This window comes from Vidua macroura, chromosome Z (assembly GCF_024509145.1).
Source record: "Vidua macroura isolate BioBank_ID:100142 chromosome Z, ASM2450914v1, whole genome shotgun sequence".
Lineage (NCBI taxonomy): Eukaryota > Metazoa > Chordata > Aves > Passeriformes > Viduidae > Vidua > Vidua macroura.
In genome coordinates this window covers 12,665,894-12,693,026 of record NC_071611.1, presented here as the reverse complement: position 1 = coordinate 12,693,026, position 27,133 = coordinate 12,665,894, and the positions used below count along the sequence as shown (strand labels likewise).

At 35.8% G+C, this 27,133-nt stretch overlaps 2 protein-coding genes across 4 annotated transcripts in view; one reads left to right on the top strand and one right to left on the bottom strand.

Moving 5' to 3' along the window:
• The window catches only part of NAA35 (N-alpha-acetyltransferase 35, NatC auxiliary subunit), a 35,755-nt gene extending 13,227 nt beyond the window's left edge, over positions 1–22,528 (top strand). For both annotated transcript variants that reach the window (XM_054002629.1, XM_054002628.1), the window contains exons 4-23: positions 864–978; positions 2,065–2,139; positions 3,305–3,472; positions 4,318–4,384; positions 5,100–5,143; positions 5,731–5,781; positions 6,479–6,562; positions 7,385–7,499; positions 7,990–8,168; positions 9,241–9,300; positions 10,495–10,601; positions 10,826–10,892; positions 11,902–12,000; positions 13,278–13,456; positions 15,089–15,225; positions 16,183–16,250; positions 16,586–16,726; positions 18,344–18,466; positions 19,587–19,667; positions 20,175–22,528. In XM_054002629.1, coding sequence (XP_053858604.1) covers positions 864–978; positions 2,065–2,139; positions 3,305–3,472; positions 4,318–4,384; positions 5,100–5,143; positions 5,731–5,781; positions 6,479–6,562; positions 7,385–7,499; positions 7,990–8,168; positions 9,241–9,300; positions 10,495–10,601; positions 10,826–10,892; positions 11,902–12,000; positions 13,278–13,456; positions 15,089–15,225; positions 16,183–16,250; positions 16,586–16,726; positions 18,344–18,466; positions 19,587–19,667; positions 20,175–20,234 — 2,020 coding nt within the window. In that variant the 3' untranslated portion in view covers positions 20,235–22,528. The remainder of the gene's footprint in view (positions 1–863; positions 979–2,064; positions 2,140–3,304; positions 3,473–4,317; positions 4,385–5,099; positions 5,144–5,730; positions 5,782–6,478; positions 6,563–7,384; positions 7,500–7,989; positions 8,169–9,240; positions 9,301–10,494; positions 10,602–10,825; positions 10,893–11,901; positions 12,001–13,277; positions 13,457–15,088; positions 15,226–16,182; positions 16,251–16,585; positions 16,727–18,343; positions 18,467–19,586; positions 19,668–20,174) is intronic.
• The window catches only part of GOLM1 (golgi membrane protein 1), a 38,574-nt gene continuing 33,331 nt past the window's right edge, over positions 21,891–27,133 (bottom strand). For both annotated transcript variants that reach the window (XM_054002630.1, XM_054002631.1), the window contains 3 exons: positions 26,784–27,071; positions 24,693–24,806; positions 21,891–24,349 (listed from right to left, as the gene is read on the bottom strand). In XM_054002630.1, coding sequence (XP_053858605.1) covers positions 24,285–24,349; positions 24,693–24,806; positions 26,784–27,071 — 467 coding nt within the window. In that variant the 3' untranslated portion in view covers positions 21,891–24,284. The remainder of the gene's footprint in view (positions 24,350–24,692; positions 24,807–26,783; positions 27,072–27,133) is intronic.

Here is a 27,133-nt window from a genome sequence, read left to right as displayed (position 1 = left end):
GAAACTAATAGCTCAGAAAACAGAAGCATGCTATTAAATGAAAACCTGCTTAAAACTGTGTGCAAGGATGTCACCAGCTAGTTACTAAGTTGAATCAAAGCACATTTTCAGGTCTACTTTTATACGTAGGAGCATTTCAGAGCAATACAGCAAATACACTTCTCAGAATTTAAATGTGCCACATGCAATAAACTTTTTCTATATTAAAGCCTGTTGCAGGAGTTCTGACAAATGTTATGATACAGTGAAGCACTGTATCTCTACTTATGTAGTCTTTTGGTGTGGCTCTTCTGCAAGCTTTTTTCTTCTGCCCTGACTAGAAGTGATAAGCTGTCACATGCTGAGGATTTTTTTGTTTTGCATCAGTTTTCTTAACACGCCCGTTTTAAACAAAACTGGTATATTCAATATATATTAGTCTATGTTATGTATATTGTCATTAGTGTATAGGGGACATACCTTACTTGTTTTTTTGGATGTGGTGTACTAAGGAACAGTTTGTTCAGTTAATATCAGTTTATGATTTTACATGATGTTTAAGATGCTATGAAGTTTATAGAAACAAGTGTGCAAAAATGTATAAGTGGGATATTTCACTCAGGAGTGTTCTTCATCCTTAGAGAAAGGCTTATAATTTGCTTTTACTTTTAGCCATCTCTTTTCCTATGAATTTGTTGAGAGATGCTTAACTTCCTGAAAACCATGATCTCTGAAGATCGGTACTAATGTTCACATACCTTATTGTCTGTGGTCAGAATATAGTGTACTTGGTTTGTCAACCTATGTTCTTTTTCGTTAGTTTGCAAAGACTATTTTGTATAAAACAATTATGTTCAGCACATTTATTTTATTTGTGTTCTTAGTTTTGGTCTTTTTGAAGCCATGTCTGCCATTGAAATGATGGATCCCAAGATGGATGCTGGTATGATTGGAAACCAAGTTAACAGAAAGGTTCTTAACTTTGAGCAAGCTATTAAGGTTTGTGTGAATTTCCTGGGTTTGCCTACACACTATCTGTAGAAATACACATTTTTGTCAGATTACTGCTAAGCACAATACAGCATAATTAATGTTTTCAATCTCCTCTTGAAATCTATGATTTTTTGTTTTGGATAATTAAGTAAAAAATAGCTTGTGATGTTTACCTTTCTTGTTACCTGCATTATCACAATGATGCTAACCCTTCCAGTGAAAAGTAATATGAAATTATTGGGTATTGATACCTCAAGTAAATATATTTCCAACATTCTTTTGCGAGTCACTCTATGCTTCCCCAAAACGTGTCTTTTGTATGAAGATATATTGGTTAGCTTCTATTTAACCTGAATGGAAACCAACTTCCTTAGAAAAACTGGAAATTAACACTTTATTATTCTTTGAGTTTATCAGCATTGAACAGAAGCTGGATAATTCGCCAACATTGACAGTAATGATTAACTTTTGATTTATGATCAAGGTAAATTGGAGGTCAGAGGTCGAAAGACTTGCTCTTATTTCAGAAAAAGTAATGCACTCAGAGGGAAAAGTATATTTTTATGGTGAACATTGGAATGGAGTCAGAGAACTCCATAAAGCACTAGCTAAGTCATGTAGAATGTATGCAGGATTGCATACGTTGGGCAAATTAAATGATCAAAGTTGCAGCTGTTTTGGTGTTCACCTTTAAGGTGGTAAAACACTACAAGTATTTCCAGTTTAAGCAGCAGTCTTCAAAGAATTGGTCCTGCATATTACTCTTTGTTCAATCTTTATTATGATTATACAGTTTTGTGATTTTAGTGTTAGCAGTTAACTGGTTTTAAACTGTTCTTGGCTAGTAATAAATAAGAATTGTTACTATAACATTCTCTTCGGGTAGTTTTATGTTCCGTCAGTGTTAACTGATGGGAATGAAAAGTTTTTAAGAATTTGAGACATGTTAAAAAACTAGAGGTATGCAATTACTCTGAAGTCTTAAACAAATTTTAATTCCTTTTTTGTCTTTGGTACAAATAAGCTGTATTTTGCCTGTATAATTCCATAGTATTTAGGGTTTTGGTTATGTTTTTTTGTTTGTTTTCTAAGGATGGTACCATTAAAATAAAGGATCTCACTTCACCTGAGCTGGTAGGAATAATGGATACGTGTTTTTGTTGTTTGGTAAGCAGTTTTCTGTTCTTTAGGCTAGATGGTTTTGCTTTCAAAATACAATCCTTTAATCCATCTTAAAAAAAAGAAAAAAAAAGAAAAAAAGCCAGCAGAACTCAAAAAAAAAGATTGACCAAGCAGAAAATACATACATATATTTTTTAGTTGTTTGCATTATTTATTATGGCTTAATTTTGATTTTTAATTTTTTTTACTATAAGAGATATGGAAGATAGCTGGTAGCACCTTAAAAATGTTAAAAGCTTTTATCTTTTCTGGTTTTATAAATGTATGTTACCTGATTGCCTGCTGTGTATTGATGTTTGACTGTGTTGGAAGCTGAGTGTACAGTAGCTGGTAGCACTCTGTTGCTTCTTTCTGCACAGCCAGAATTAACTGAGCCAGAAGCATTTTGAACAAAGAAAATAAAATCTATTTAGAAAAAATAGGTTGAATATAATTTACTTATTAATTGCAAATTTTTTTTCTGTGTATGTGCTCTAATTTCCTCAGTGAATGATACTCATTATTTTCAGTTACTCTTTAAAATTAGATAAATAATATTTTTAAAAATATTTCCAATCAGTTTAGTCAGAATGACATGTAAAGATCATAATATATTTGATACAGTGTAACATAATTTGTTTTCTACTTCTTGTCCACAAAAGGCACAGTAGTGATATTAAAAATATTGTTCTACTTAATTTTTTGCTATTTCAAAATAGAAATTTAAGTTACTGAATCTTTCCCTGTAGCTTAAAAAAACATGGAAGTGGTAGAGAGAGGGGTTTGTGACAAGAGGCTTTTATGATGTAAAAAGAGAGAGAACATGAGGAACATTAGTGACTTGTCTCATAGTCATTTGGATTTTCCATTCACTATTTATGCAGAGGAAGTTTAGAAGTGTGAAGTTCTCTTAACATAATGTCATGTCTAAATCACAGGGGTTAGACCTGAACTTTGTAGAAGAGTTTTATCCAATACCAGAATTCTAGGCTTGAAACACCTTCACTTGCCCTTTTTTGGTACTTGGAAGGTTGCCTTGATAAGGCAACCTTAATTTTAAGGCTTAGTTGTTTAATGAGTTTTTGAAGCACAGTAAAATGGAAAAAGAATCGATCTATAAAAATGAGGACTTGGCTGTCATGAGTTAAATATTTAATTTCCTTTTCTCTAGATAACGTGGTTAGAAGGACATTCCTTGGCACAGACAGTATTCACTTGCCTTTATATTCATAATCCAGACTTCATAGAAGATCCTGCTATGAAGGCTTTTGCTCTTGGAATCCTGAAAATCTGTGATATTGCCAGAGAAAAGGTTAACAAAGCAGCTGTTTTTGAGGAGGTATGTGTTTCTCATCTCCTGTGGGGTTAAATATGCAATATTATACCATAATGCAAGTGAAAGAATGTATTAGTGACATTTGTTAGTGTTTGATTCAAGTATACTGTAGGAATAGCAGTTCATCATCCTAAAAGTATTAGACTGGATACCTTTAAAATGCAGTTTTCCCCAATGAAGTTGTTTCATGCTCTTCTGTATTTTCCTTGAATACTGGGGCCACATAAATATTTTAATCAAGAAGCAGTGCAAATCTTGTGGTTAACCATTTGAAATAAGTTTCAGTTGTGGTTTTCTTCCAGTTTAAGTTTTTTATTTTTCTGTGTTAGGTAGTCATGATTGCGTTTTGTCTAAAATGCCTATCCAGCAATGAGATCAGAGTCCTGTTTTCTATGCTTAGAACAATCTCTGTTTCCTCTGAGTTTGGACAAATCACTTTTGCTGACTATATCTAAAATGGATCAAATACTATTTTGCAGCTATAGTTCTTGTAACACATTGGTAGGGTGTCACTTGATGAAAATATGAAGGGCATATTGGTATTAAGGATTTATGCAGAAAATAATTATCTCAAGCTGGATTTGGATGGGCAAGTCATTCAGTGTATTCATTCTGAGTGTATTCAGCTGTGTAGAATAAATCTGGACTTCTGTACTTGATGAAATTAAACAAAAGCACACCCCTAACCATTTGTCCAAAAGAGAAAAAATACCAAAAGACACAAAACCTAATAAGAAAACCACTCCCAAAAAACCCAAACAAAAAAAACCACTCAAACCCCAACATGAAAATGTAACTACAGCTTTTATATTTCACTACATATTGCTTCCTTGATCTTTCTTTTTTAGGAAGATTTTCAGTCAATGACTTACGGATTTAAAATGGCCAACAGTGTGACAGATCTTAGAGTTACAGGTACAGTTTTATGCTTTCTTTGTATCTGTCCAGCAGCCTCTTTCTCTTTTGAGTATGTGATTGCTTTCAGACACATCCGATTAATTGTTAGGAGTCTCAGCTGTTAAGTTTTTTATTTGTCTTGTGGAAATTGCTGACTTGGTAAAAAAGAGATCAAATTATTTTTCCTTGGAAAAAAGGTTCAGTTGTCTTCTTAAGTCCCTGAGAAACAGAAGAAGTGCTTTTAGATGTGCCAATGAAGTGGCTAGGCATGAGCTCATCATGGTAAAGATACACACCACTGGAAAGTGTGTTGTTTGAATTCTGCTTTTTTGCCTCATAATTTGTTGTCCTCTAAACAGGTTGCTTTACAAAAAAGAGCAATCTAGTAGTTCTACAGCTATGAATACATATGTTATTAGGTACATCCATAAGTATGTATGTTAATCTTTTGATGCACGATTTTTTTATATATGTATTTGAGCTTTCCATTGATTTATTTTTGAAAAGTTTGTGCACTCTTTAGCTTTGCGTCAGTTGGTCTATATTCTGATTTTTGGTTGTTCCAAAACATCCCCACCATTCCTCACAAGATTACTTCTTGTCTAGTCTTTGGCTAATGGATATAAAGCACTTCTGAGTTTGACTTTCCCCATAAAACTTCTTTTCCCCTGAGTGGTGAAAGTGTTCTTAGGAATGCTTCTCAGCTTTTAATCGTGCTGTGATTTTTTTCCAGGTATGCTGAAAGATGTAGAAGATGACATGCAAAGACGAGTGAAGGTATTGTTTTCATGTTTGTCCTGTCAATTATATTTCAGGTGTACTTAACATAGGTTTGGGGTAAGGAGTTGGATTATGAGGAATGAAGGAGGTTTGTGTCATTATGGTGGGGTTTTTGAAGAACTGCCATAATGGTTTCTGTAACATGCTTTTAGTTTGCCTTCTAGGTAAATCTTCAGACTTTATTTGTAAACTCCTTAGTAGTTGCTTCACTAGTAGTAGCAGCTGGAATCATGATGTAGAAGATGACACTGGGCTAGGACACAGAAAGTAGGTGTTTAACTTTCAGGTTTTAGGCAGATATACTATGTGATGTTAAAGAAATTACTTAATTTTCCTTTAGCACAGCGTATAATGTAAAGCGTTCGTGCACTTTCCTTGCTTATTTGCAGAATTTACTGAAATAGATCTTATTACTACAGAAGAGTCATTCAAGTATCTAGATTATATATTAAGAAATTTTGAATTTGAAAACTGATTTTTCATGTTTTTTAACAGGTGGATGTTTTAGAGAAGGCAAAGGGATTTTATCAGTAGCTTCCCTTTGCAATTTTTAGTAAATTATTTGACATTGTTTTACCTTGCAGAGCACCCGAAGTCGACAAGGAGAAGAGAGAGATCCAGAAGTTGAACTTGAAGTAATTAATTGTTTGCTTTTTTCCTGGATTTCATGGATGTAAATGGGACATTTAAATATGGCGTATAAGAAGCAGCCAGGAAGTGTGACCGCCCAGGAGCATGGGGAAGAGCTGTCAAACAGCAGGGCATGCTGGGGCTTTCTGTGTGGCAGTTTGTGCAGGGAGGGCAGGAGTCCTGTGGGAGTCCTGCACACCACAATACAAGAAAGCCGTTAAGTATTAGAGAGTGTCCAAAAAAGGGCCATGAAGATGATGAATGGCCTTGACAGGGAGCCATATGATGAGCAGCTGAGATCACTTGCTCTGTTCAGCCTGGGGATGAGGAGACTGAGGGGAGACCTCATTGCAGTTACAACTTCCTTGTGAGGAGAAGAGGAGGGGCAGGCACTGATATCTTCTTTGGTGGTGACTAGTGACAGGACTTGAGGGAAAGGCCTGAAGTTGTGTCAGGTGAGATTTAGGCTGGATATTAGAAACAGAGTTTTCAGCCAGAGAGTGGTTGGGCACTCCCCAGGGAGGTGGTCACAGCACCAAAACTCTGAGTCCAGGAAAATTTGGACCACACTCAAGCACATGGTGTGGCACTTGGGGTGGGCCAGGAGTTGGGCTGGATGATCCTTCTGGGTCCCTTCCAACAAAGGATATTCTATGATCTAATACCTACTGCTTGGTAATTAGCAGTATTATTTTATTACAGCATCAACAATGTTTAGCTGTCTTCAGCAGAGTCAAGTTTACCCGCGTCTTACTCACCGTCTTAATAGCTTTTACGAAAAAAGAGGTATGTTCATTTGGCATTTCTGTGTTTGAATTTGGATCCTATGAAGTATCCATTTTTCGTTCTTTAAGATCAGGCAATTACTGTGTAGATCCTGGAGATTTGAGTGATGTGGATAGAGGTAAAGCTTTGAATGAAGCCTTACAATGGCAAATATTCAGTTTTTGTTCAAAGTGGGAAACACAGGGAAGGCTAGTAGCTGGCATTATTATAGCCTTGCAGAAAGACAGAATATGAATTACAAAACATTTAAAAATATTTATAGATTTCTAATTACTCTTTTCACACATGAGCAAAACTTCTTGTTTGAGTTCAGTTCCCTCCTGTGGAGTTACCTGATGCTGTGCAGTATTATGTCCATATCAGAAGAACTGTATGCTTTTCCTTCCATGTGATATAGAATTCATATCTAGATATCTTTGGTCTGAGAAGAGGAATTTAATAGCATTCCATACAATTTGTCTGTTTTTTGAATATAAGATTTCCTAATTGCTGAAACTGGAAGGAACTTCATGTTTTAAGGCAAAGGGCTAGAACTACATGCCCCCATAAACAGATTCTCATGCATTGTGTACAAGACTTTCAGTTGTAACTATTGTAAAGTCTTACACAGCAAAATATACAGCATTGAATTTATATACAGGTAAATAAAATACAAAGAACACTACCACACAAAAATGTTGGGTTGTTTGGGTTTTTTTCAGAACTAGTTATGTAAGAATATCAATCTTAATGCCCTTCCTTTTTTTTTTTTTTATGCTAACATTAATTAGATAGTCAAAATGTATTGGTTTGTAATGATAATAATTGTTTCTTCCCTTTCAGACGAGTGCAGTTGCAGAAGCTCAGAAACTAATGACTCAGGCAGCTGACTTGCTCTCTGCCATACACAATTCACTGCATCATGGTATGCAGGCACAGAATGATACCACTAAAGGAGGTATATATCAAATTACACCATTTTTTCCTTTCCTGGATATGATTCCTTCATAAACATAAATACCTTTGTGTATTTAAAAAAAAAAGTTGAAATCACTATTTACTCTGAAATAAAAAACGTATTATGCAAGTTGTTACAGATTTGCATTGTTTGATTTAAATTTTATTTTAACAGGTGGTTGTTCTCCTGGAAGCAACACTGCTATTTCAAAGCCAGAGTTAATGTGAACTTTTGATTAAGTGCACTGCACTTAGAATCAGTGTGTATGCCATTTTGAAATAGAGAACAGTACTTCACTGTTTGTACAGGAGGACTCGGGTTTTATAAAGAGTAATCATTGTATTATGTTGGGTTGTTGGAGTCTCAGGAAGTTAACTGTCACTTTAAAGAATTCATTTTGGCTAATTAAATAATTTGTATTATTGAAGGGGGTTCTGAAAACACAACTTACATGCAGCTTTTCTGTTTCTCTCCTCTCCTCCTCCTTTAGATCATCCTATTATGATGGGGTTTGAGCCACTTGTTAATCAGAGATTGCTGCCACCAACTTTCCCTCGATATGCAAAAATTATTAAAAGGGAAGAAATGGTCAATTATTTTTCCAAACTAATAGACAGAATAAAAACTGTATGTGAAGTAGTCAACTTAAGTAACTTGCACTGTATACTGGTAAGCATGAATATTTCTTATTTATTGCCAAAAAGAAGATCCAAAAATGTAATTTGCAAAAAAATCACTCCGTATATGCATGCTCTTGCTCACTGGAGAGAAAACTGAGCACTATGTATGTATTTGGTGTTTTTAACTGTTAGGCTCAGTTTCAAAGTTTGCTATCCTTCTTGATAGTTACTACTTTTCTTCTTTTGACAAACACCTTTTCTCCTCTCAAACATCTTATTTTTCCCATAGTTCGTTAAATAACTATGTGTCTTACTGGCAAAGCCCAAGCAAGTTTCTTTGGTTGAAGACCTGTGTTTACGGCAACAGAACATAATTCTTTGCTGTATGCCTGATTTTTTTCAAATTCATTAAGCAGTATTCTGCACATGTGTCTGTAACACAAGAGAGCACTAAATAGGTGTTTAAGCATGCAGTTCCCTAAACAGGCATAAAGTTAAGCACCTACTTATGTTCTTTCCTGAATAACTAATGTTACTCTTAGTTACTGCCTACATTTATTAGAAGACACTTAAATGCTTAAAATATTTTTTGGTTTCAATGCATTCACTGACTCATAAAAGAGATAGTTACAGCAAACCTCTTGTCTTCCTATTTCCTGTTAATTAATGAAAGGAACATTTGCATGAAGTGTCTAGTACCAATTAAACCTTACCTGGGTTTCAATCAATTTTTTAAAATCAATTCTCAGTTTTGTTCAATGCCTGGTGTAGTTACATCATGATCTTAACAATCTCAGTATTTTTTTCTGTACTGTCATCTTTCTAATTGTTGCATTTGAAAATTCAGAAACCTTTTTGTTAGGTAACAAGTAATTGCAGAAAATCTTCATAATATATTTTGTTCTGTTCAAGCTATTCATGGTCTGTTTCTTACAAGCTGTGTAAGCTATGCTGTTTGTGTATGCTTTCAAGCAAAATATAGGTGTATTTACACAGGTGTATATATTTCTTTAGGAAAGATGCATGTATGTGTGTAAAAATGATTTGGTGTATATTTATACATATATAAATGGGCATATTAACCTGATTTGTCTTTTTTTCTTTTCCTACATATACATTAGGACTTTTTCTGTGAGTTTAGTGAGCAATCACCATGTGTTCTTTCAAGATCCCTGTTACAGGCAAGTCTTAATTATGTCTCTTAATAAAATACTAATAAAATAAAATAGTATTCATTATAAATTCCTGTTACTAAGTATTTCAGTAATTTGCATGTAAATTAATAATAGTTAAGTGGTAAAAAATGTTCTGGTGATATTTAAGGAAGAAATGCTTTTCTGTGTGGATGATGAGGCATTGGAACAGGCTGCCCAGAGAAGTTGTGGATGCTCCACCAAGTGTTCAAGGCCAGGAAGGTGTCCCTGCCCATGACTGGGGGTTTGGAACTAGATCTGATGGTGGATCTGATGATCCACCACAAACCATTCTGTGATTCTATTTTTTTAAATAATTTTTAAACACTGTTGCTTTGGTCATTTTAGTACATGCTAATTAAAACAGAAAGCATTAATTTTTTTTTTTCTCCACCATAAAGCTGTGCCTGTACACACATTTTTATGCTGCTCTCCATGTACTTTCCTGTTTTGGGGCTGGTATTTGTATTCATCTCACTTTTTGGACAGAACTTAATGTACAGACTGCTTCTATTGCTACAACAGTAAAACTGATGATTGGTGCAGAATAATAGGGTGCCTCTAAGATGCCAGAACTTCTTTACATTTGATCTCTATTAAACCATGTGTAGAGCCAATGGACTATAACTATGGGCAAGTAAAATGTGTTCCTAGTGTGTGTTCTCACCTTCCACTACATGTATTTCTGTAATCCCTGTGGGTGCCTGACAGCACAGTTTTTTTCTTCAGCTGCTGAAGGACCATGTAAGAAAGGGACACAGAACTCATGGAGGGAAGTTATATGAGTATCAGACATGACTGATGTAAGTAGTAGCATCCAGAGGGATTGAAAAACATCAGCAGTAGTCTGGACATATATCCTTATCTGTGTCCAGAGAAGGCACATACTTTGTGCTAATCTTCAGAAATATCTGATTTATCATCCAAGAAATCAAACAATTTTGGATGCACTCTATTACACAAGTAATAGAGCTGTATTTGGTGTCCTGGGAATACTACAGAAGCGTCAGATCTCAGTATTTCTGAGTCTTTAACCTTGAATCTAGTTGAACCATTTTAGTTCTTAAAGTAACCATACAATTTTATTATGTATAAAAGGTATTGCCAGAGCTTTCTATTAGTAATTCTAGAGCATTACTTTTAACTTAAAACATGTTTCTAAAAACACATCTTTACTTTTAGACAACTTTTCTAGTGGATAACAAGAAGGTGTTTGGCACTCATCTCATGCAAGACATGGTAAAAGATGCCTTAAGATCTTTCGTCAGTCCTCCAGTACTTTCTCCAAAGTAAGTGCATCTTGAGTGTACTTGTATGTGTTTACATGTCTGATGAAAATATATTTCTGCTTTCAAGAGCAATGACAAATGTACAAAAAACATACGTTTTGTACATAGTGCTTATGTATGGAGTCAGTTGCTGTTGCTGCACTCATGTTTCTTTTTTGTTTTGTGCTACATAGACTGGTGGCATTTATAAAAAATATGTATGTACATGGATATTTCTTTTTTAGGTGTTGTCTTTATAATAACCACCAGGCAAAAGACTATATTGATTCCTTTGTCACACATTGTGTTCGGGTAAGTGTTCTTTCCAATTACAACATGTATGTGTGTGTGAGCACTTGGCAGATTTGCATACATTTGAAAATGAGTCAAATTATTTTACACACCTGACATGAAGGCAAAATTGAAGAAGCTAGCCATCTTAAATTGGTAATCACTTTTAAAAATCCAGTGTAATTATTGCTGGTTTTCTTCTGCTTCCAGATTTTTATTTAGCATTTCACTTTATAAGAAATCTGCATCTACTACCTCTTTACAGAGTAGTTTCATGTCACAAATGCATATCACTAATAAAAACAAAATTATTTTTACATTTGTCCAGTTTCAGTTTTTTAAGATTCTGTTGTTGAACTGGCATGACAAAAATCTTAACAAAATCAGAATTACTTAGGTTGGAAAAGATCTCCAAGCTCATTGAGTCCAAACCAGCACTGCCCAGTCCATCACTAAACCATGCTGTGACTACACATCTTTTAAATACTTCCAGAGATGGTGACTGAACCACTTTCCTGAGAAGCTGGTTCCATGCTTGACAAACTTCTTTGTGAAGAATTTTTTCTTAATATCCAGTATAAACCTCCCCTGGCACAACTTGAGGCCATTTCCTCTTGTCCTGTCACTTGACAGAAGAGATGAGCTCCACCTGGCTGCACCCTCCTTCCAAGTGGTTGTAGAGGGTGATAAGGCCTTCCCTGAGCCTCCTTTTCTGCAGGGTAAAATGAAAACACCCTCACCCTCACCACCTGGGCACATGGATTTAGGCATAAGAAATACCTCTTTAGCCCCTGGTGACCTTCCTAAAGGATGCTGACTCAATCTCACATTGACTTTTGTACAGAGAAATTGGCTCTTGAATCACTCCACAGAGTTTACTTCCCTGCTAACTTGCACCTTGTAGGGAGTGGTAAGGAACCCACCTCCTAATATAGATGTATGAATCAGGTGCCTAAATAGACATCATACTACTTCTCTTGTAGTTTCAAAGTTGTATTGGTAGTTTAAAATTACACTTTGCTTCTTTCAGCCGTTCTGTAGTCTGATTCAAATCCATGGACACAACAGAGCTCGTCAGAGAGATAAACTAGGTCACATCCTTGAGGAATTTGCCACACTACAAGATGAGGTAATGTCCTAGGCAGCAGGCCAGGTATATTACTGCCAGAGTGAAGCATGGTACTAAATTCTAAATGAATGATGGAAAATCCTTAAGACAAGGACTCCTGAAATTTAGCACAATAAATTGTTAGGATGTATCCAAAAACTTCATGCTAGATGTGTTGAACAAAAACATACTACATTTTTTAAGATTAACTTTGTCTAGTAAGTAGACTTCAGGAAGACTTTTTGTGATTTAATTTAATGGTAATTACACAGCTTTTAGTCTCTATCCTCCTTGTGATTATCAGTCTGCAGGACGTAACCAGGGGAAGGTAGACAAGGTGTGCTTACAAAACACCTTTGAAAATTCAGCCTTATACCTATGTAAGATGTAAACTGCAAAATTTTATAATTACTAAAAAGAATGTAAAAAAACACTTTAAAATATGAGCTCTGACTAATTTTGGACATCCCTTAAGAATGGGGAGAGATGAGAAAAAAAAAATATTCTCTCTTGCTGGAAATAAGTTTCCTCAGCAGTGAGAGCCATATAATAATAAAATAGTTCCCAAAATGTATGTGGCAAGGAGAAAAATTGAAGAACTTGGAGTAGGAGGGTGATTTTGCGTGCTCCATCTTTCTTCAAGATGGTTTAAAGTATTTTGTTGAAGTATTGTAGCTGAGACACTATTTTTTTAATTTTGTAGCAGGTTATATGGATGGTTCTGTTTAGGCTTACTGATGATATTCCAGCTGTGAGAGACTTTGTCTTCCTGCTTCTTAAGACAAAATTGGTCTTGGCAATATTCTAGTTACTCTGGTGGAACACAGTGTGTTTCTTGCATATAAAGCTTATAAATTTACTTTTCAATGCAGCTAGGTTTTTTCTTTAAAAGAGAAATAATTATTGCCAATATAGAACAACTAACAACAGCATGTAATGGGTTCTGAGTTTGTGCTCATGTGACTGCTAATGATCTATATACAAATGCATTTTAAAATTACATATTTTACCTATCTAATATTCTTACAATATTTGGTAATTCTTTCAGGTAATTCAGGTAATTCTTGCTATATTACTGTGAAAAATATTTTTGTTCTGTGCAGCAGAATTTACTTAGGTGAGTATCTTCCCAGTTTTCTGACAGTTCTAGACTTATTTTCATCTTTTAATCTGGACCATAAATTTACTGACCCAATTTGTTAAGATTTTATTTCTGGCTTAGGATGCTGTTTCAGTCAAATATTTTTCCTCCTCTGTCTATTACTTTGAGGGTTTTTTTTTTTTCTTTTTTCCAACAGGCAGAGAAAGTAGATGCAGCACTTCATAGCATGCTACTGAAGCAGGAACCACAAAGGCAACATTTGGCTTGCTTGGGCACCTGGGTCCTATACCATAACCTTCGTATTATGATACAGTATCTTCTCAGTGGCTTTGAGTTAGAACTTTACAGTATGCATGAATATTACTACATCTATTGGTAAGAAGATGCTTTATTGACGGCTCTTTGAGGAGGGATGCTCCCAGAGAGCTATAATTACACATATTTGAAGGAGGGACTTCAAATACGATTTTATGATCTCAAGCTTGATCAGCACTGTGTTTGGTTTACCTATTTATAATATTACAAGTGGAGAAAAGAATCTGTTGGTCTCTAGGTTTTTAAACTTACTAAATATAGTGTACCTTTTTTTTCCTGAAATAGTAATTCTCACTCTGTTTTGTTCTTTGGCAGAGGGTCTTTTATTGACGATGAATGAAATGTGTGCTGATTTTGGTAGACAAGAGCATGCAGGAGAAAAGCAATTTCCTTTATTCTTTTCTGCCCTTATAGTATCAGGATCACTAGTCTTATTGATCTCTAGTATTCTGGAAAAGTTCTGCAAAGTTTTAAATCATAACTATAATCTGAAAGTTGACTAGCTAAAATTCTTATCTGGGGTATATTTGAAGAGACATCCTCCACCTTTAGTGAAAATAATCACATTATCTAGAAATAGAATACTTTTATTTTTCCACTTCCATTCACATTAATTGTTTTTCATAGTTAATGGCTTGTGCCAAAAGATAATTTTTAATTTTTTTAAACTACCAAGAGATTCCTATGTCAGCCATAAGCCTTCTTACTGAAAGATTAAAACAGTGCAAATGACACAAACTTCAATGCATTGCATTTCTATGATGTTTCAACAGTGGATTAAGTGAAAATATTAATATTTCATAAGTTACCAGAAGATGGCAGTCTTTTTTTACTCAATCAGTAATACCACTTTTGTATAAGACAGTATTTTTTTTACCTGCCCATATTTCCCTCTACCATTTTAATAAAACCACTCTTAGTTGGAATTGTCAAGTTAACTGCTTTCTTACTCAAGAAAAAAATAAGGAGAAGCAGTTTCTGAGAGGTAATGTGCAAATGAAACTCAAATTTCTCAGTAATTTTTCTTCTGATTACAACTTTTTTATAACTATTACTACATTTTTATTGTACTCCAAATCTGTATTTTTTTTCTGTTCTTTTTTCCCCTATTCCTTTTAATTTGAAGTCAAGTAAGATATTTATTGGACTCACTTTCATTTTCTAAAAAATGTTCTTAAAGTTGTCTCTGTAACTCTGAAAGAACTGCATATGTATGTTATGTGTCTGTGGGCTTGGCCCCTTTATGTAACAATTCACAGCTTTTTAATGCTTGAAAAAGTCAGTAGTTATCTTGTTTCTCAGAATAACAAGTCATAACAAACAAAAGTAGAAAAGGTGTTAACATAGTATCTTTAAAAAACCCACTTGATCTCGTGGGGGAAGAGTTCTAGAAAAATTTGGTCTTAGAGGAGTTTTGAAATAAGAAGCTTAGACTTCACTTAGTAAATGTGTAAGAAGCTTGCACACCTTGAGCTGTTTGTGGTTGAATCTGAACCAGAACATGAACGTAGACTGATGTCTGTGTGATTCCAGCCATACAAAACAAAGAGTTTTCATGGCCCATAAGCATTGTCCTTTGCAGGACACATCCTTTACCTCTTGGAGCAAGTGCCTTGGTGCTGGGCAGGACGAGCGCAGGACGAGTGCACAGTGCACCGCAGCCTGTAACAGCTCCATATGGCTTCTGTGCAGGTACCTCTCAGAGTTTCTCTATGCTTGGCTGATGTCAACGCTGAGCCGCGCCGACAGCTCTCAAATGGCAGAGGAGAGGATAATGGAGGAACAACAGAAAGGCCGTAGTAGTAAGAAAACGAAGAAAAAGAAGAAAGGTACCTAGATGTAGAGTGTTAACACGTCTTTCTTTTCCCTTTCTTGCAGCCATGTAGAATTAAAATTCAAAATTTAAACAGGCAACACTGATATGGGTAGGAAAAATATCCTAGTATTTATGGAGGCTGAATGTAAAACTTTTTAAGAGTTTCCTATTTATTTAGTTAGTTTTTTACTTTCAGATAGATCTTTCGGAAAAACACAAACTCATTTATATGCATCGTACATAGTTTCATCAGTTGTGTTATGTGTTGGACCTCCTCAGAGTTTATAATTCCTGCAGAATTACGCTTTTAGTGACTGTAACTAGGTTCAAACACTAGACTCTCAGCATATTTCTGTAATTTCTATTTGGCTTTAGAGGTTCTTAAAGAAGGTTTCTTAATTATACAATGGTGAGTTTCCCTTTCTTTTCCTTGCAACCTTTTCACAGGGAACAAACAATTGGATATGAATAGCTCAGGATCATAGACTTGTCTCCGGAAGTTCAGAAAATTACTAATGTACTTGAGATGCCAAGTGTTGGGCAGTTTGGCACTAATTAAACACTGGAAACTAAAGGGAAACTTAAAAGAATGCTGTCAGGATTATTAGGATAAAAAGTGCTTTAACTTCTTTGCCCTAGAAGTCAAAAAGATCCAGCCTCTGGTGTACAGAGTAAGTGTTTGAGGCTGTTGTTCAGTGGTTTATAATGTCATGGGAATACCACTGACTGATTTATTCCATTGAGAGTAGAATTGTGTTCATGTGACTGGTAGGTGAGTCCTGAGGTATTTTATGTAACCAGGAGTCAGGTGAGCAGAAATGCATGTCTAGGCTTTGTATACTTCAGTTATTTTAAAATATAATTAAGAGTTATGTGACTTTGTGGAAATTTGGAAGAACTCCTCTGATCTGAAATTAATGCATGTACTTACACTGAAGTAAGAAAATGTATTTTTATGTAAAATTTGCAGTTCGCCCTCTCAGCAGAGAGATCACCATGAGTCAAGCATATCAGAATATGTGTGCTGGGATGTACAAGGTAACTCATTTATGTTCTTTTTGTTTCAAATTCTTTTGTAATAGGGATCCTGCATACATTGCATACCTTCTTTTTTTGTAGTGGTGCTGGAAATTAAGTTCAAATTTATAATTTTCTATGGTAAATTCTCCACAGTTTTTCTATCCTTCCAGTAATACCTACACCATAATTTTGATCTTCCTCACAGCAAAATATGACATATAATTATTATATAATATATACTTATATATAATTATTATATAAATCATATTATATTATATATAATACATATACAATTATTATATATTATATGTAATAGTATAAATATTATATAATACTTTATAATTTCCTTTTAGACAATGATTGCCTTTGACATGGATGGCAAAGTAAGAAAACCTAAGTTTGAACTGGATAGTGAACAAGTTCGATATGAGCACAGATTTGCTCCATTTAACAGTGTTATAACACCACCTCCAGTGCACTACCTGCAATTTAAAGTGAGTAATCTTCAAACGTGATGCTGCTCATGCTTTTACAGAAGTCATTTATTCACCTGCTTTAAATATCACTGTCATAGTGAAAAGAACCTCAAAGTTCACATTGAAGCTACATCACAATGGCAAGGACTTCTAGCTTTAGTTCTGTGCAAGGCATGTTGGACCTGAAGTCTTTATAAACTTAGATGTTTAGCAATTGGTCTGATACGGCAGTTTAAGATGCTTCTGTTGATTTGCATGAAAATAAAATCTCTTGGAAGTCTATTAACAGACTTCTTGGCTGTGGTTAATTATAGCAGCATGTTTTTATTAGTGCAGCAAGCAAATGAAAAAACCAAAAAAGTTAATCTTGAGTAATGTTTAGAAGGGACCACTGGAGGCTTGTCTTGTCCAGCCTCCTCCTTGAAGTAGCACTATAAAATCACATTACAATATACACATTACACTATAAAATCACATAAAATCTTTGTCTAGCCAAATCTGAAAAAAGTCAAGGTTGGAGATTTTCCAACATCTTTGGTTAAACCTGATTCAGTTACTTTTTTCTGGTCCTTTAAGTCATAGGATAACTGATTGAGGGCTGTATTATTTTTTTTCCTAATGTCCAGTCTGAATTACCAAGCCACAACCTGTGGCCTCTCATTGTTTGCAGTAATGAACAAGGTCTCTTTATCTTCTGTCAGCTTTGTAACTGTCTTTCAAGTAGGTGTAGGCTGCTATTAAAATTACCCATTAGCATCCTTCCTATAAAACTGAAAGAGTCCAGCTCCACTGACCTCTCCTTGTGGCTTATATACTCACTAGACCCCCAACCGTCTCCACATCTCAACATCTTTCTAGAACTGAGTGGATCCAGCCCTGTATGCAGTATTTTAGATAACACAAATACTGAGTTCAGGATGATAACCTTGATATGCTGACCATACTCCTGCTTGTATAATCCCGTATGAGGCTTGTCTGATTTGTAGTAAGAGCATGTTCATATTCAGCTAGGTGTTTGCTGTACCCCTGGCTGCTCACCCAACCATTAAGTCTTGCTTCTGGGGTTAGTCTGAACTGAAACAGTACTATTTTCTATTTCAGTTACTCTCCCCAATTTAATGTTATGAACTGTTTAATGTTATTTCCACTGTAGTGGAAATTAAGAAATTATCACGGTCTTGTCATTAACAGTTTTTTTTAATCTATAATCAAGAACAAAAAAATGAAGAATCAAAATTATATAAAATGAAGTTTTGTACAGTTTCAGCATCTGACTTGCTGTAGCTTTGAGTAAACAATATACTTTTTTAATCTATCTTTTTCCTGTAATTTCATACCCTGTTGCATACCACTGTTAAAGCAAATGAATGGCAACTTGTTCAAGAGAGAGACTGTTTTATAAAAATTATGAGAATTTCATTATGTTTCGTGACACTGTAATAGTTGAGCACTGTTGCTTGGGTTTTGCCATTTTAAGTAAATATTTTCAACTTCAGTTTTGATTTTCAAAGTAGTATTTAGCTGACATAACTCTTCTTTTGAATACAGTAATGTGATAAAAACAATCTCCTGACAGTTTTTAATATCAATTTTATATATTTTAATATGTATTTATGCATTTCTGTAACACACTAGGAAATGTCCGATTTAAATAAGTATAGCCCACCTCCTCAGTCATCAGATCTCTACATGGCAGCTAGCAAGCACTACCAGCAAGCTAAAATGATTCTTGAGAATATTCCAAATCCAGACAATGAGGTAAGACTGAAACACTAAAAAAACGAGTATTTGCTCAAAATAGAGTAACTGGTTTTTTTTCAGCTGGATCTCCTTGAGATCCAAAATGTACTTCCATCAAAATGCTGAGCAAATTTGAGAGCTTTGATTAAGGAGTAGACAGTGGATAGTGGTGGCATCTTGCATAATGGTCTGTTTCAGTACATCAGCTAGCATAAAGTAGCGCTCACTGTTAAAAAAAAAGCTCTCTCTGCTGAGGACCCAAGGTGCTGGACAGCAGCTTATTTCCTTGCACGTTGCGTTCTAGCCCCTTTCTAAAAGAACGGCACTTTTAACCGGACAGTGATAATATGCCTGTCACACTTAGTTGGCATTTAGTAATTTGGGTGGACTCCTGAGAGGAGCAGAAAATACGTTTGATCATCATTAGAATGAAGAGGATCGAGGTTTGGCACTTGGTCCCTGGAGCAGTTCTCTCAGCACTGAGCTGAAAACATGGGTAGGAATTTCTCCCTCTTTGTCCATAGCCTAAATCCTTAAGTGTCTGTGATTGTATTTTGGAGCAAGGAGGATGCTTTTTCTGTCACATCTGAGTAGATTAAGAATAGTTACAGGATTAGGTCCTCCTGAGAATTTAGGACTCACTCTCTCCTCTCTGGATCATGGTGGTACTCACATATGAGCTATCTATTTGAGGCCAAGATAGTTAAGAGGTAGTTTTGAGCACATCCAGAACACTTGCATACAAAAAGCCACCAGTTTCATACATGAGTTCCTCTTACCATTGTGATGCAATGTTGAAGATTAGATGTCTAGAGTTTATCTATACCCTTATTTGTGTGAGTGCCACAGAACTTGACATAGTTCCCATGTTTTTATTCAAGAATTATTGAAGCTGTGGTTTCTGTGGCCTGTTCACTTTTTAAAAAGTAACTACTGAAATAAATGCACCCTTCATTAAATTTAATCAATTCAGCTGTTGTATTTAAAACCAAATCCAAAACAGTCTGATCTCTGTTAAACTGATCCTGTAAGAGAACTGCTGTATTGCTAATAGTATATCAACATTACAGTATTATCTTTTAAACAACTGTGAGGTCAAATGCTTTGACTTGAAGACTTCTTTCTGTTTTATGTTTAGGTCAATCGAATTCTAAAAGTTGCAAAACCCAATATTGTGGTCATGAAGCTGATGGCAGGAGGCCACAAGAAAGACTCTAAGGTAAGGAAATGCCAGCTCAGTTGAACATAAAATGCAGTAATACATACATTAAGGCTGGATTCAATGATCTGGAGATTTCCCAACATGAATGGTTCATCTTATTCTATGTAAAGCCACCACAGATCTCTTAAGAGCCAAATGAGCACATTCAAGCTGTAGTTACTCTAAGAACAGGGCAAGTAACTTAATTTATTTTTCCCCTGGAAATAGTTTGTTGTAGTTAACTAAATATAGAAAATTCTAACCTATAAATGTTTTGAGAAAAAAAAAATGAGAAATGCATGTTGGACAACATAGACTATAAGGGTATTCTTCAATAGCGGGAACAAGCACATGTAACAGCAGCTTGTGTGAACAAAGTCATGAGAGTGCTGGCTGCCACAAGGACTATGTTTTTTCAGCCTCTTGCTGTTTAATTTTTTTTCTGTCTGCAGGTTGTTTTCATAATGAGTATTAAATGCAGTAGTACTGCTGTCTAATGTCTAATCTTAAATCTTTTCTTCATAGGTTCCTCCAGAATTTGACTTCTCTCCTCACAAATACTTCCCAGTTGTGAAGCTTGTTTGAAGTACAAGAGATTCTTTTAGGATACCTGAAGAATATCTGTGAAGCAGATAACAGTTCTAGGAGAGGGAATAACTAGTGCTGCAATCTGACTATGACAGACGTCCAGGATAAAAGTACTGTCATATGGAGTATGTGTAGTCTGCTGCCTTTATGTGATTTGAATGACAACTGCTGTTTTAAAGTGGTTTGTATAAAGTTTATTGGGAAGCTGATTTCAATCAATTCTATTATTAAAGAACGTTGTATCTTAGTTGATATTATTACAGATTTTGATCCTAAATAATTTTTATTACTGCATTCTGACTAAGTGGTGCGTTAGGAACTGAATAAAAATCATGCAATGGAGCCTCATGTCTGATGTGCACAGCTAAGCTGCTACAATTCTGCATTTAACAAAGTCACTTGGAGAAATTTTGAGTTTCTATATTTTTGTTTACTTGTATCAGAATTGCTCACTTTCCAAGTAGAGAAATGTTGGGTTTTTTTCCTCACCACATCCTCCAAGCTAAAATGATCTTTATAGAGATCAAGAGCAGATGAAAATTAGTCATTGAGCTGTTGAGTGAGTGATAACTAGTTGGAATTTGTTCCTTTGTCTTTGTTCTCCTAGTGCTGGAGAATCTGCACAGCAGACACTCCAGTAGTCACTAGCAATAGCATCAGACACTGAGGACTCTATTTTACCAACTCTGCAACTTTGTTACAATCCTAGTGTTTGCTCATGCAAACAAGGGATTGCTACATTTGCATGATCTTTATTCTCCATTTTTGACTGCAGTGGGGCTGCTGCATCCTATTGTCTTCTGTAGTAATTTTCCAGGTAGATTACCAAAACAGGAGAAGCTCCAAACCTATCCCTGCCTTCCTGGAATGGTTATGCCTTCCAAGCTTTCAGATGTGAACTAATAGAGGTAAGCTGTTGTGTTGTAGCAAAAGAGCACGCAAGGAAAAAAAGTTCAAAAAGCAGACCTGGCTCTGACCAAGTCATACCTAGGCCATACAAGCAAATTCTTTGTTGGACATGACAATTCTTCATTTTGGTGTACATTGACTTCCACTGTAGGGATGAGCTTGTAACTCCATATTGACCCTACAAGACATTTTTTGGTGTTAATCCTATCACCTGATTTTACTGTGGATTAGTATTGCTTCAGCTTCATCCCCTGAGCAGCAGCACTGAAGCTAGAGCTTGAAAACAATGAGTAACCTCTGAAGAAGAACACTCACTTGTCTTCCAGCAATTTGCAGCTTCCTGAAATAAGCAGAAGTACTGTCCTGAAGACACATTTTTTCCAAATTCTCTGCTAAAGAGACAGCATATCACATTACATGTTTGCTTATCATCATGATCCATATACTTGAATGCTTCCACATAGCTGCCAAAGAAATAAAAAGCCTGGAATATGTAGAGGTAAAATGGCACAAAGCATTCATCTGGCTTCTTGTAAAGAGTCACAAAATCTTTCCATTTTAAAAATCCTGAACTACATGACAGTAGCTCAAGGACAGCCTTTGTTATTTTTCCAAAGCAAGCAGCAAGTAAAAGAGAAAGCAAATTACATGTGATTTGCAGAACCAAGAAAATAGTAATATTTCCCATTTTCATTACAATTAGAACTGGATGAGTTCTACAAAATAAAATCAGTACACTAGAGATTCTTTTAAATGCTTTTACTATTAAATGCTTACCTAAAATGGATCAAGTTTAGTTGTAAAGAAAACCAAACCAAAGTGCTAATTAACACCAAGATGATTAGAGAAAAGAAGTAATGCCTCACACAACTAAAAACTTTAGTGAGAGACAACACTATGTACGCCACAGTTCCAGATTAATCTCGTGTTCAACTAAAGGTCTTTTAATTCTAAAATTCTGTACACTAGACATACAGGCCTCTTGTATGCTAGAAATCTACCACACGAGTTAGACTGAAGCACTTGAAGTTATTGTGAATAAAACTGTAGTCCTTCATTTTGAACATTGTTCTTATGCATGTTTTCAGACCCTTTGCCCTCAGAGCTTTACAAGTGTGCTTTGTACAGAGGTGGTCATATTTACGGAGGACAACATTCAGTTGGCAAGAAGAAGCCCAAAAATGTACAGAAGCGTAGCCAAAACTATTAAAATAATCCTCTAGCAATATTTAAATACCCTTAAGTGTTTGATTCTTTGGAATTTTTAACTTGATATTGGTAAAGCTATTCATTCAACCTGAATATAGTGTTTCACTGTCTATTTTTTACTGTTAGAATATATGCTTTTTAACAATCAATATTAAATTCCCGATCAACTTAAATCTCAGCTGCATATTTGTTTACTGATTAAGTCCTAGGAAAATGCTCAAAAGATGGGTAAATATTTTTATCGAAATTATGGGTAAATACTTTGATGTTGAAACATGTCATTATTAGCAAAAAAAATCCCTATTACCTGAGTTTCCCAATACTTGTCAGAACAGATGCTCATTCCTCTTCCCTCCTCTTTAAAAGCATGTTTTTCCTGCTGTCTTGACTGTAGTAGCCCAGACCAGTTAGATCTTACTTAAATGGTGAAAAACTCTTAGTGAACTGTTTCTGTGTTTAGGCTTAATGGGCATCTTTTGACTTAAACTCTGACCGTCAGTTGATGACAACTAACACTCTTCTCATACACAGAAGAGCCAGCCTTATCTTATGGTACAGGAGCTATAAAGTAGTACACTGAAGAATGACACACCAAGGAAGGAGTTACAAAGTGAAGTGCTTTAACAGAAAGCAAAGACAAATTTGTGTTTTCTTAAGTGGAATGCTGGTTGGCAAGTTAGTCACAGCTGTCTGGCTGCTGTGCAGTCTTGAAGAGGGGTTGGCTCTTACTCTCAATGCTCCCTCCAAACACGGGTGTTGGTCTTGGGAGCAGACACAAATATAAAATTTCTTCAAACCAGCTGGCTATACATGGTGGTTGGACTGCAGTTAAGGGTGCCTTTGTGGTAAGTAGAAGGTATTTCTACCTCACATTAAGTAAAATAGTTTTTAGTTTACATTTAACAAGTTACAGAAAAGACTGCAGAATATTAACAAGATGATACATTGTGATTAACATACACTTCACAACAACTACGGCTTCACCTGTGGAAGACACTGCCTTGTCTTCTAAATGCATAGTCTGGTTACCTCTGTCAGAAGTCTGTCAGAGAAGATTAGTCACGTTGAACAGCTGAGATTGCTGTTGTACAAGGCAAACATTTGCATTCATCTGTTTTCGCAAAAGACAGTGGCTGGGTGGCATAAAGGGTAGTTGTAGTACACCATTTCAGAGGTCTGCTGTCATGAAAAGTTTATGAGTTTGAATTTTTACACTAAACTTGTGCCAGGTAGTACTGACCTTGTGGAATCCAACAAAACTTCCAGAAAAATCTTCCTGGCTAATCTCTTAGCAAGAAGCTTCTGTTGTCAGAAGTTGTTTTTTTTTAACTTTGAAATGAAGAACATATCTCGACAGTGTAATCTAGGAATTTAATTTAGAGGCCTAAGTACATATATCATTCTGCACAGTATCTGAGGACTACAGTTGTGCTTTCTCAGTCTGTGTTGCAGTAAAAAAGTGCCAGAACAGACACTAGATTGCAGCATGAACTGGTTTTCATCCTTCCTTTGTTTTGTAACAGTAACACAGCCCCTTCTTAAATTCCTAAAATTGAGCTGGGGATTTCTCTACTATGCATTGCTCAGCAGAGATCCATGCTTGGCAGAGGCCTGCCACTAATCCACCTATACGCTTACTGCAGTATGACTATACAAGGTAGCTAACTTTATTGCTACCTGATCGCAATTTTATAATTGATGGGAAGGAAGAAGTCATTGCAGAGGCCAAACTGCTTTGAAACAAGCCTCCAGAGATTTACCCTTTTCCTCACTGCAACAGTACTAAAAAGTTCACAAGAAAATACTACTTCATTTGGCCTCTTAGTCAAACCTTTAGAAGATAATCAAAATCTTCTAAGATCACTTTGCTTGGATTATTGTTGCATTTGGAAGAACAGGTGACTCAGTTGTATCATGAACTTCCTTTGTTCAAAACTTCTGTCGTCCTTCACCATTTTCAGGTAAGTGGTTTTTCGTATCTTCGTGGTTTTGAACTAATGAGGGGAAAAAAAGGAAATGGTACAGAAATCTCTTTTAAGAGGGAGAAGTTCTTCATATAAAGTTCTATCTAGAAAACAACAAGAAATTTTGTAAGGATTCTTAAATGCTATGTAGTACAAGTTATAGATACCACACTCCCCCCGGTGTGGAGTAGGTTCAGTGGTGCTAAACAAAAAATAGGTCACACTATAAACATGACGAAACATGAGGGAAAGTTCAAAAAACAAACAGAAATCAGCTAGGTATAGCTTACTGCAGGATACCATGCAAAATATGGTCTTAACATTTTAAGCATGTAATATTTAGGTTAAAACTGGGGGTTTTTTTCTTTTTTACCATTTTCAATCCCAGCAAGTGCTGCTTGCTTGTCAGTTTCCGATTCAGCTTCATTCACATCTAAATTGTAATCAACATCCTTGTCCTGGTTAACTGCTTCACGTTCCTGTTTGTCTGGAAGATTAAAATTAAGTCATTTTATGATATACCATCTGCACACAAGAAGAGTGAGTGTAAACATCTTCCACAGAATTATGTTGCTGCTGAATGAATCACTTTTCCGAGTAGGTTTTTTTATTATTTTTCCTTTGAAGTGTTACATTTCAGAGCAACTTTGGCTGTAAATCCTGTCAAAAGAACTAGATAAAAGACAATCTTTTGGGATTTGGAAAGCATAGCAAAATCAGCTAGCACTCTGATGAACATAAAGAAAGAGCATTACACAATTTCAGAATACATTAAAGGACAGCCTAAGGATGGGCAAAACTTTAAGTAATTGCTGAAAACCCCTTCTTGTTTTAGCTTGTCCAGCAAATGGAATGTATACCTGTAGCATAAAGTGCTTTATGACATGCCAAGTTGTCACAAAAGTACTTCTCTCCTAGAAGATTTTCTTCACCCAGTTATTAACTCCTCTCAAGCAACATTTATTCACTATCAGCTTTCTTTAGATAGAGGACTCAGACATAAATGGAAACATTTCTGATTGCCAAACTACTATCCTCATTTTTCAAATAATCAACCCGAAAAAAAGGTAACAGCAGAGAGGTGTAAGCAAACCTCACTTAAGATGGATCGCAGCCTCTGTTCTAAATGTTCTTAATACAAGCCTTCCAGTTAGTAAGTGGCTAAGAAAGAGCCTTGAAAATTTTAAGCCTTACATCATTCATGTTCAGGCCACCACATGCAATAGATTTTTATAGTTATGGGCCTAAAGGTCTAAAAATTTCAGAAGCAGTTCTTCTTGAAAGAGAATGCCCATAGACTACTGAAGAAGTCTGTCTACCTTAAGCTCCTTTGGCTACAAGGAACCTGTGCAGTAAGGTTGAACAATAAAGCCTGAAGAACATCCTCCTAGCCTTTTTAGCTCACAGAAATCCAGACCTTTGAAATTGAGTCATAAGCTGCATGGCAAGAGATCTTTCCTTGCACTAATTGTTGGATGATTTCTTTGAATCTCATCTTTCTGCTATTTACTTCCATGAAATTAAAAACAGTTCAGATAACTTGTAATTACATCTCCTTGGAGTATAGCCTGCTCTGGCCAGCATCTTTCTGGACCAGTTGGAAAAATATTGCTTTAGCAATGCAGATGACATTATTTATCCTTGTCAAGTTAGCAACAATATTAACACTGAAACTTAAAATTCTAAGGATGTGTTTACTAAAAAGCATAAACAGCATTTTTTGTGGGCATCATTTCCTGCTCTGACTGCCATAAGGCTTCCTTTTGATTACTTTGGGTACTGAGACCAAATCCCTCAAGACAGAGGAAGTCTAGACATTGGTCAGGTTTAGACACAGCATCAATACTCTGGTGCTTCATGCTGTTGAGATGTGTTGCTCAGGGTCACTTCATAGATGCCAGAAACTGGCACCTGTCCATGTTTTCCATCTAAACATCTGATCCATGTTTTTGAAGACTCACAACAGTAAACTTCAGATACCTGAAGTCTGAGTTACCAGTTTTACTCATGGTAGCTTATTTTGAAATAGGAATAGCTAGAATTCACACACTGACATTGTAAAAAGACTAACTGCAAAACGTCCATGCGCAAGTGCTCTACTCGTCAGCGCTTTGGATGGTGAACATCTCATTCTTTTCAAATGCATCATATTCTTTCAAAGCCCCAATACCAAAATGTTTTGGGGTGAATTTCCCTAAACACTTTGGAGCCAATGGAGAGACAGTAGGGCTGTTAATGGTGATGTAGAGGAACACAGCCTTGCAGCTTCATGTTGCACAATCAGAAGCCTCCATCTTTTAACTCATGGATTTTACATGACTGCTCGGGACTGACACCTTCCACATCACACTGACCTTATGAAAACTTGTACTAAGTCTGGCCAGCTTCCACCACTGTTCTAGAAGTCACGCTCTTTACTTTTCATTCTGTTACTATTTTTAACAATACATGACATGCTACAAACCAGCCTTTCCAGGGGGCAAGTCATCCTGCTTATCATCGTAATTTAGGAACTGTTCTCTCTCAACTTCCTCACTGGCAGCCTGCTCTGCTGCTGGCTCTGACGTATCTTGCCCAGCTACATGTTTCTCATCCTCAGGTGGATTTGGCTCCTTCTCTGACACAGGCAGCATCTCCTTGTGACCTGCAGCAGTCTTGAGTGACTCTTGAGGTTTTTCCAACTGACTAGAAAGCTGCTCCTCTTCTGCCTTAGGCTCCTGTTTTCTGATGTCAGTTAGGCTGTCTGTTCTTTCTGAAAACAACAAAAATGATTCTGAGTTTAAAAAAGAATGCCTTCCAGTGTGGCACAAGTTA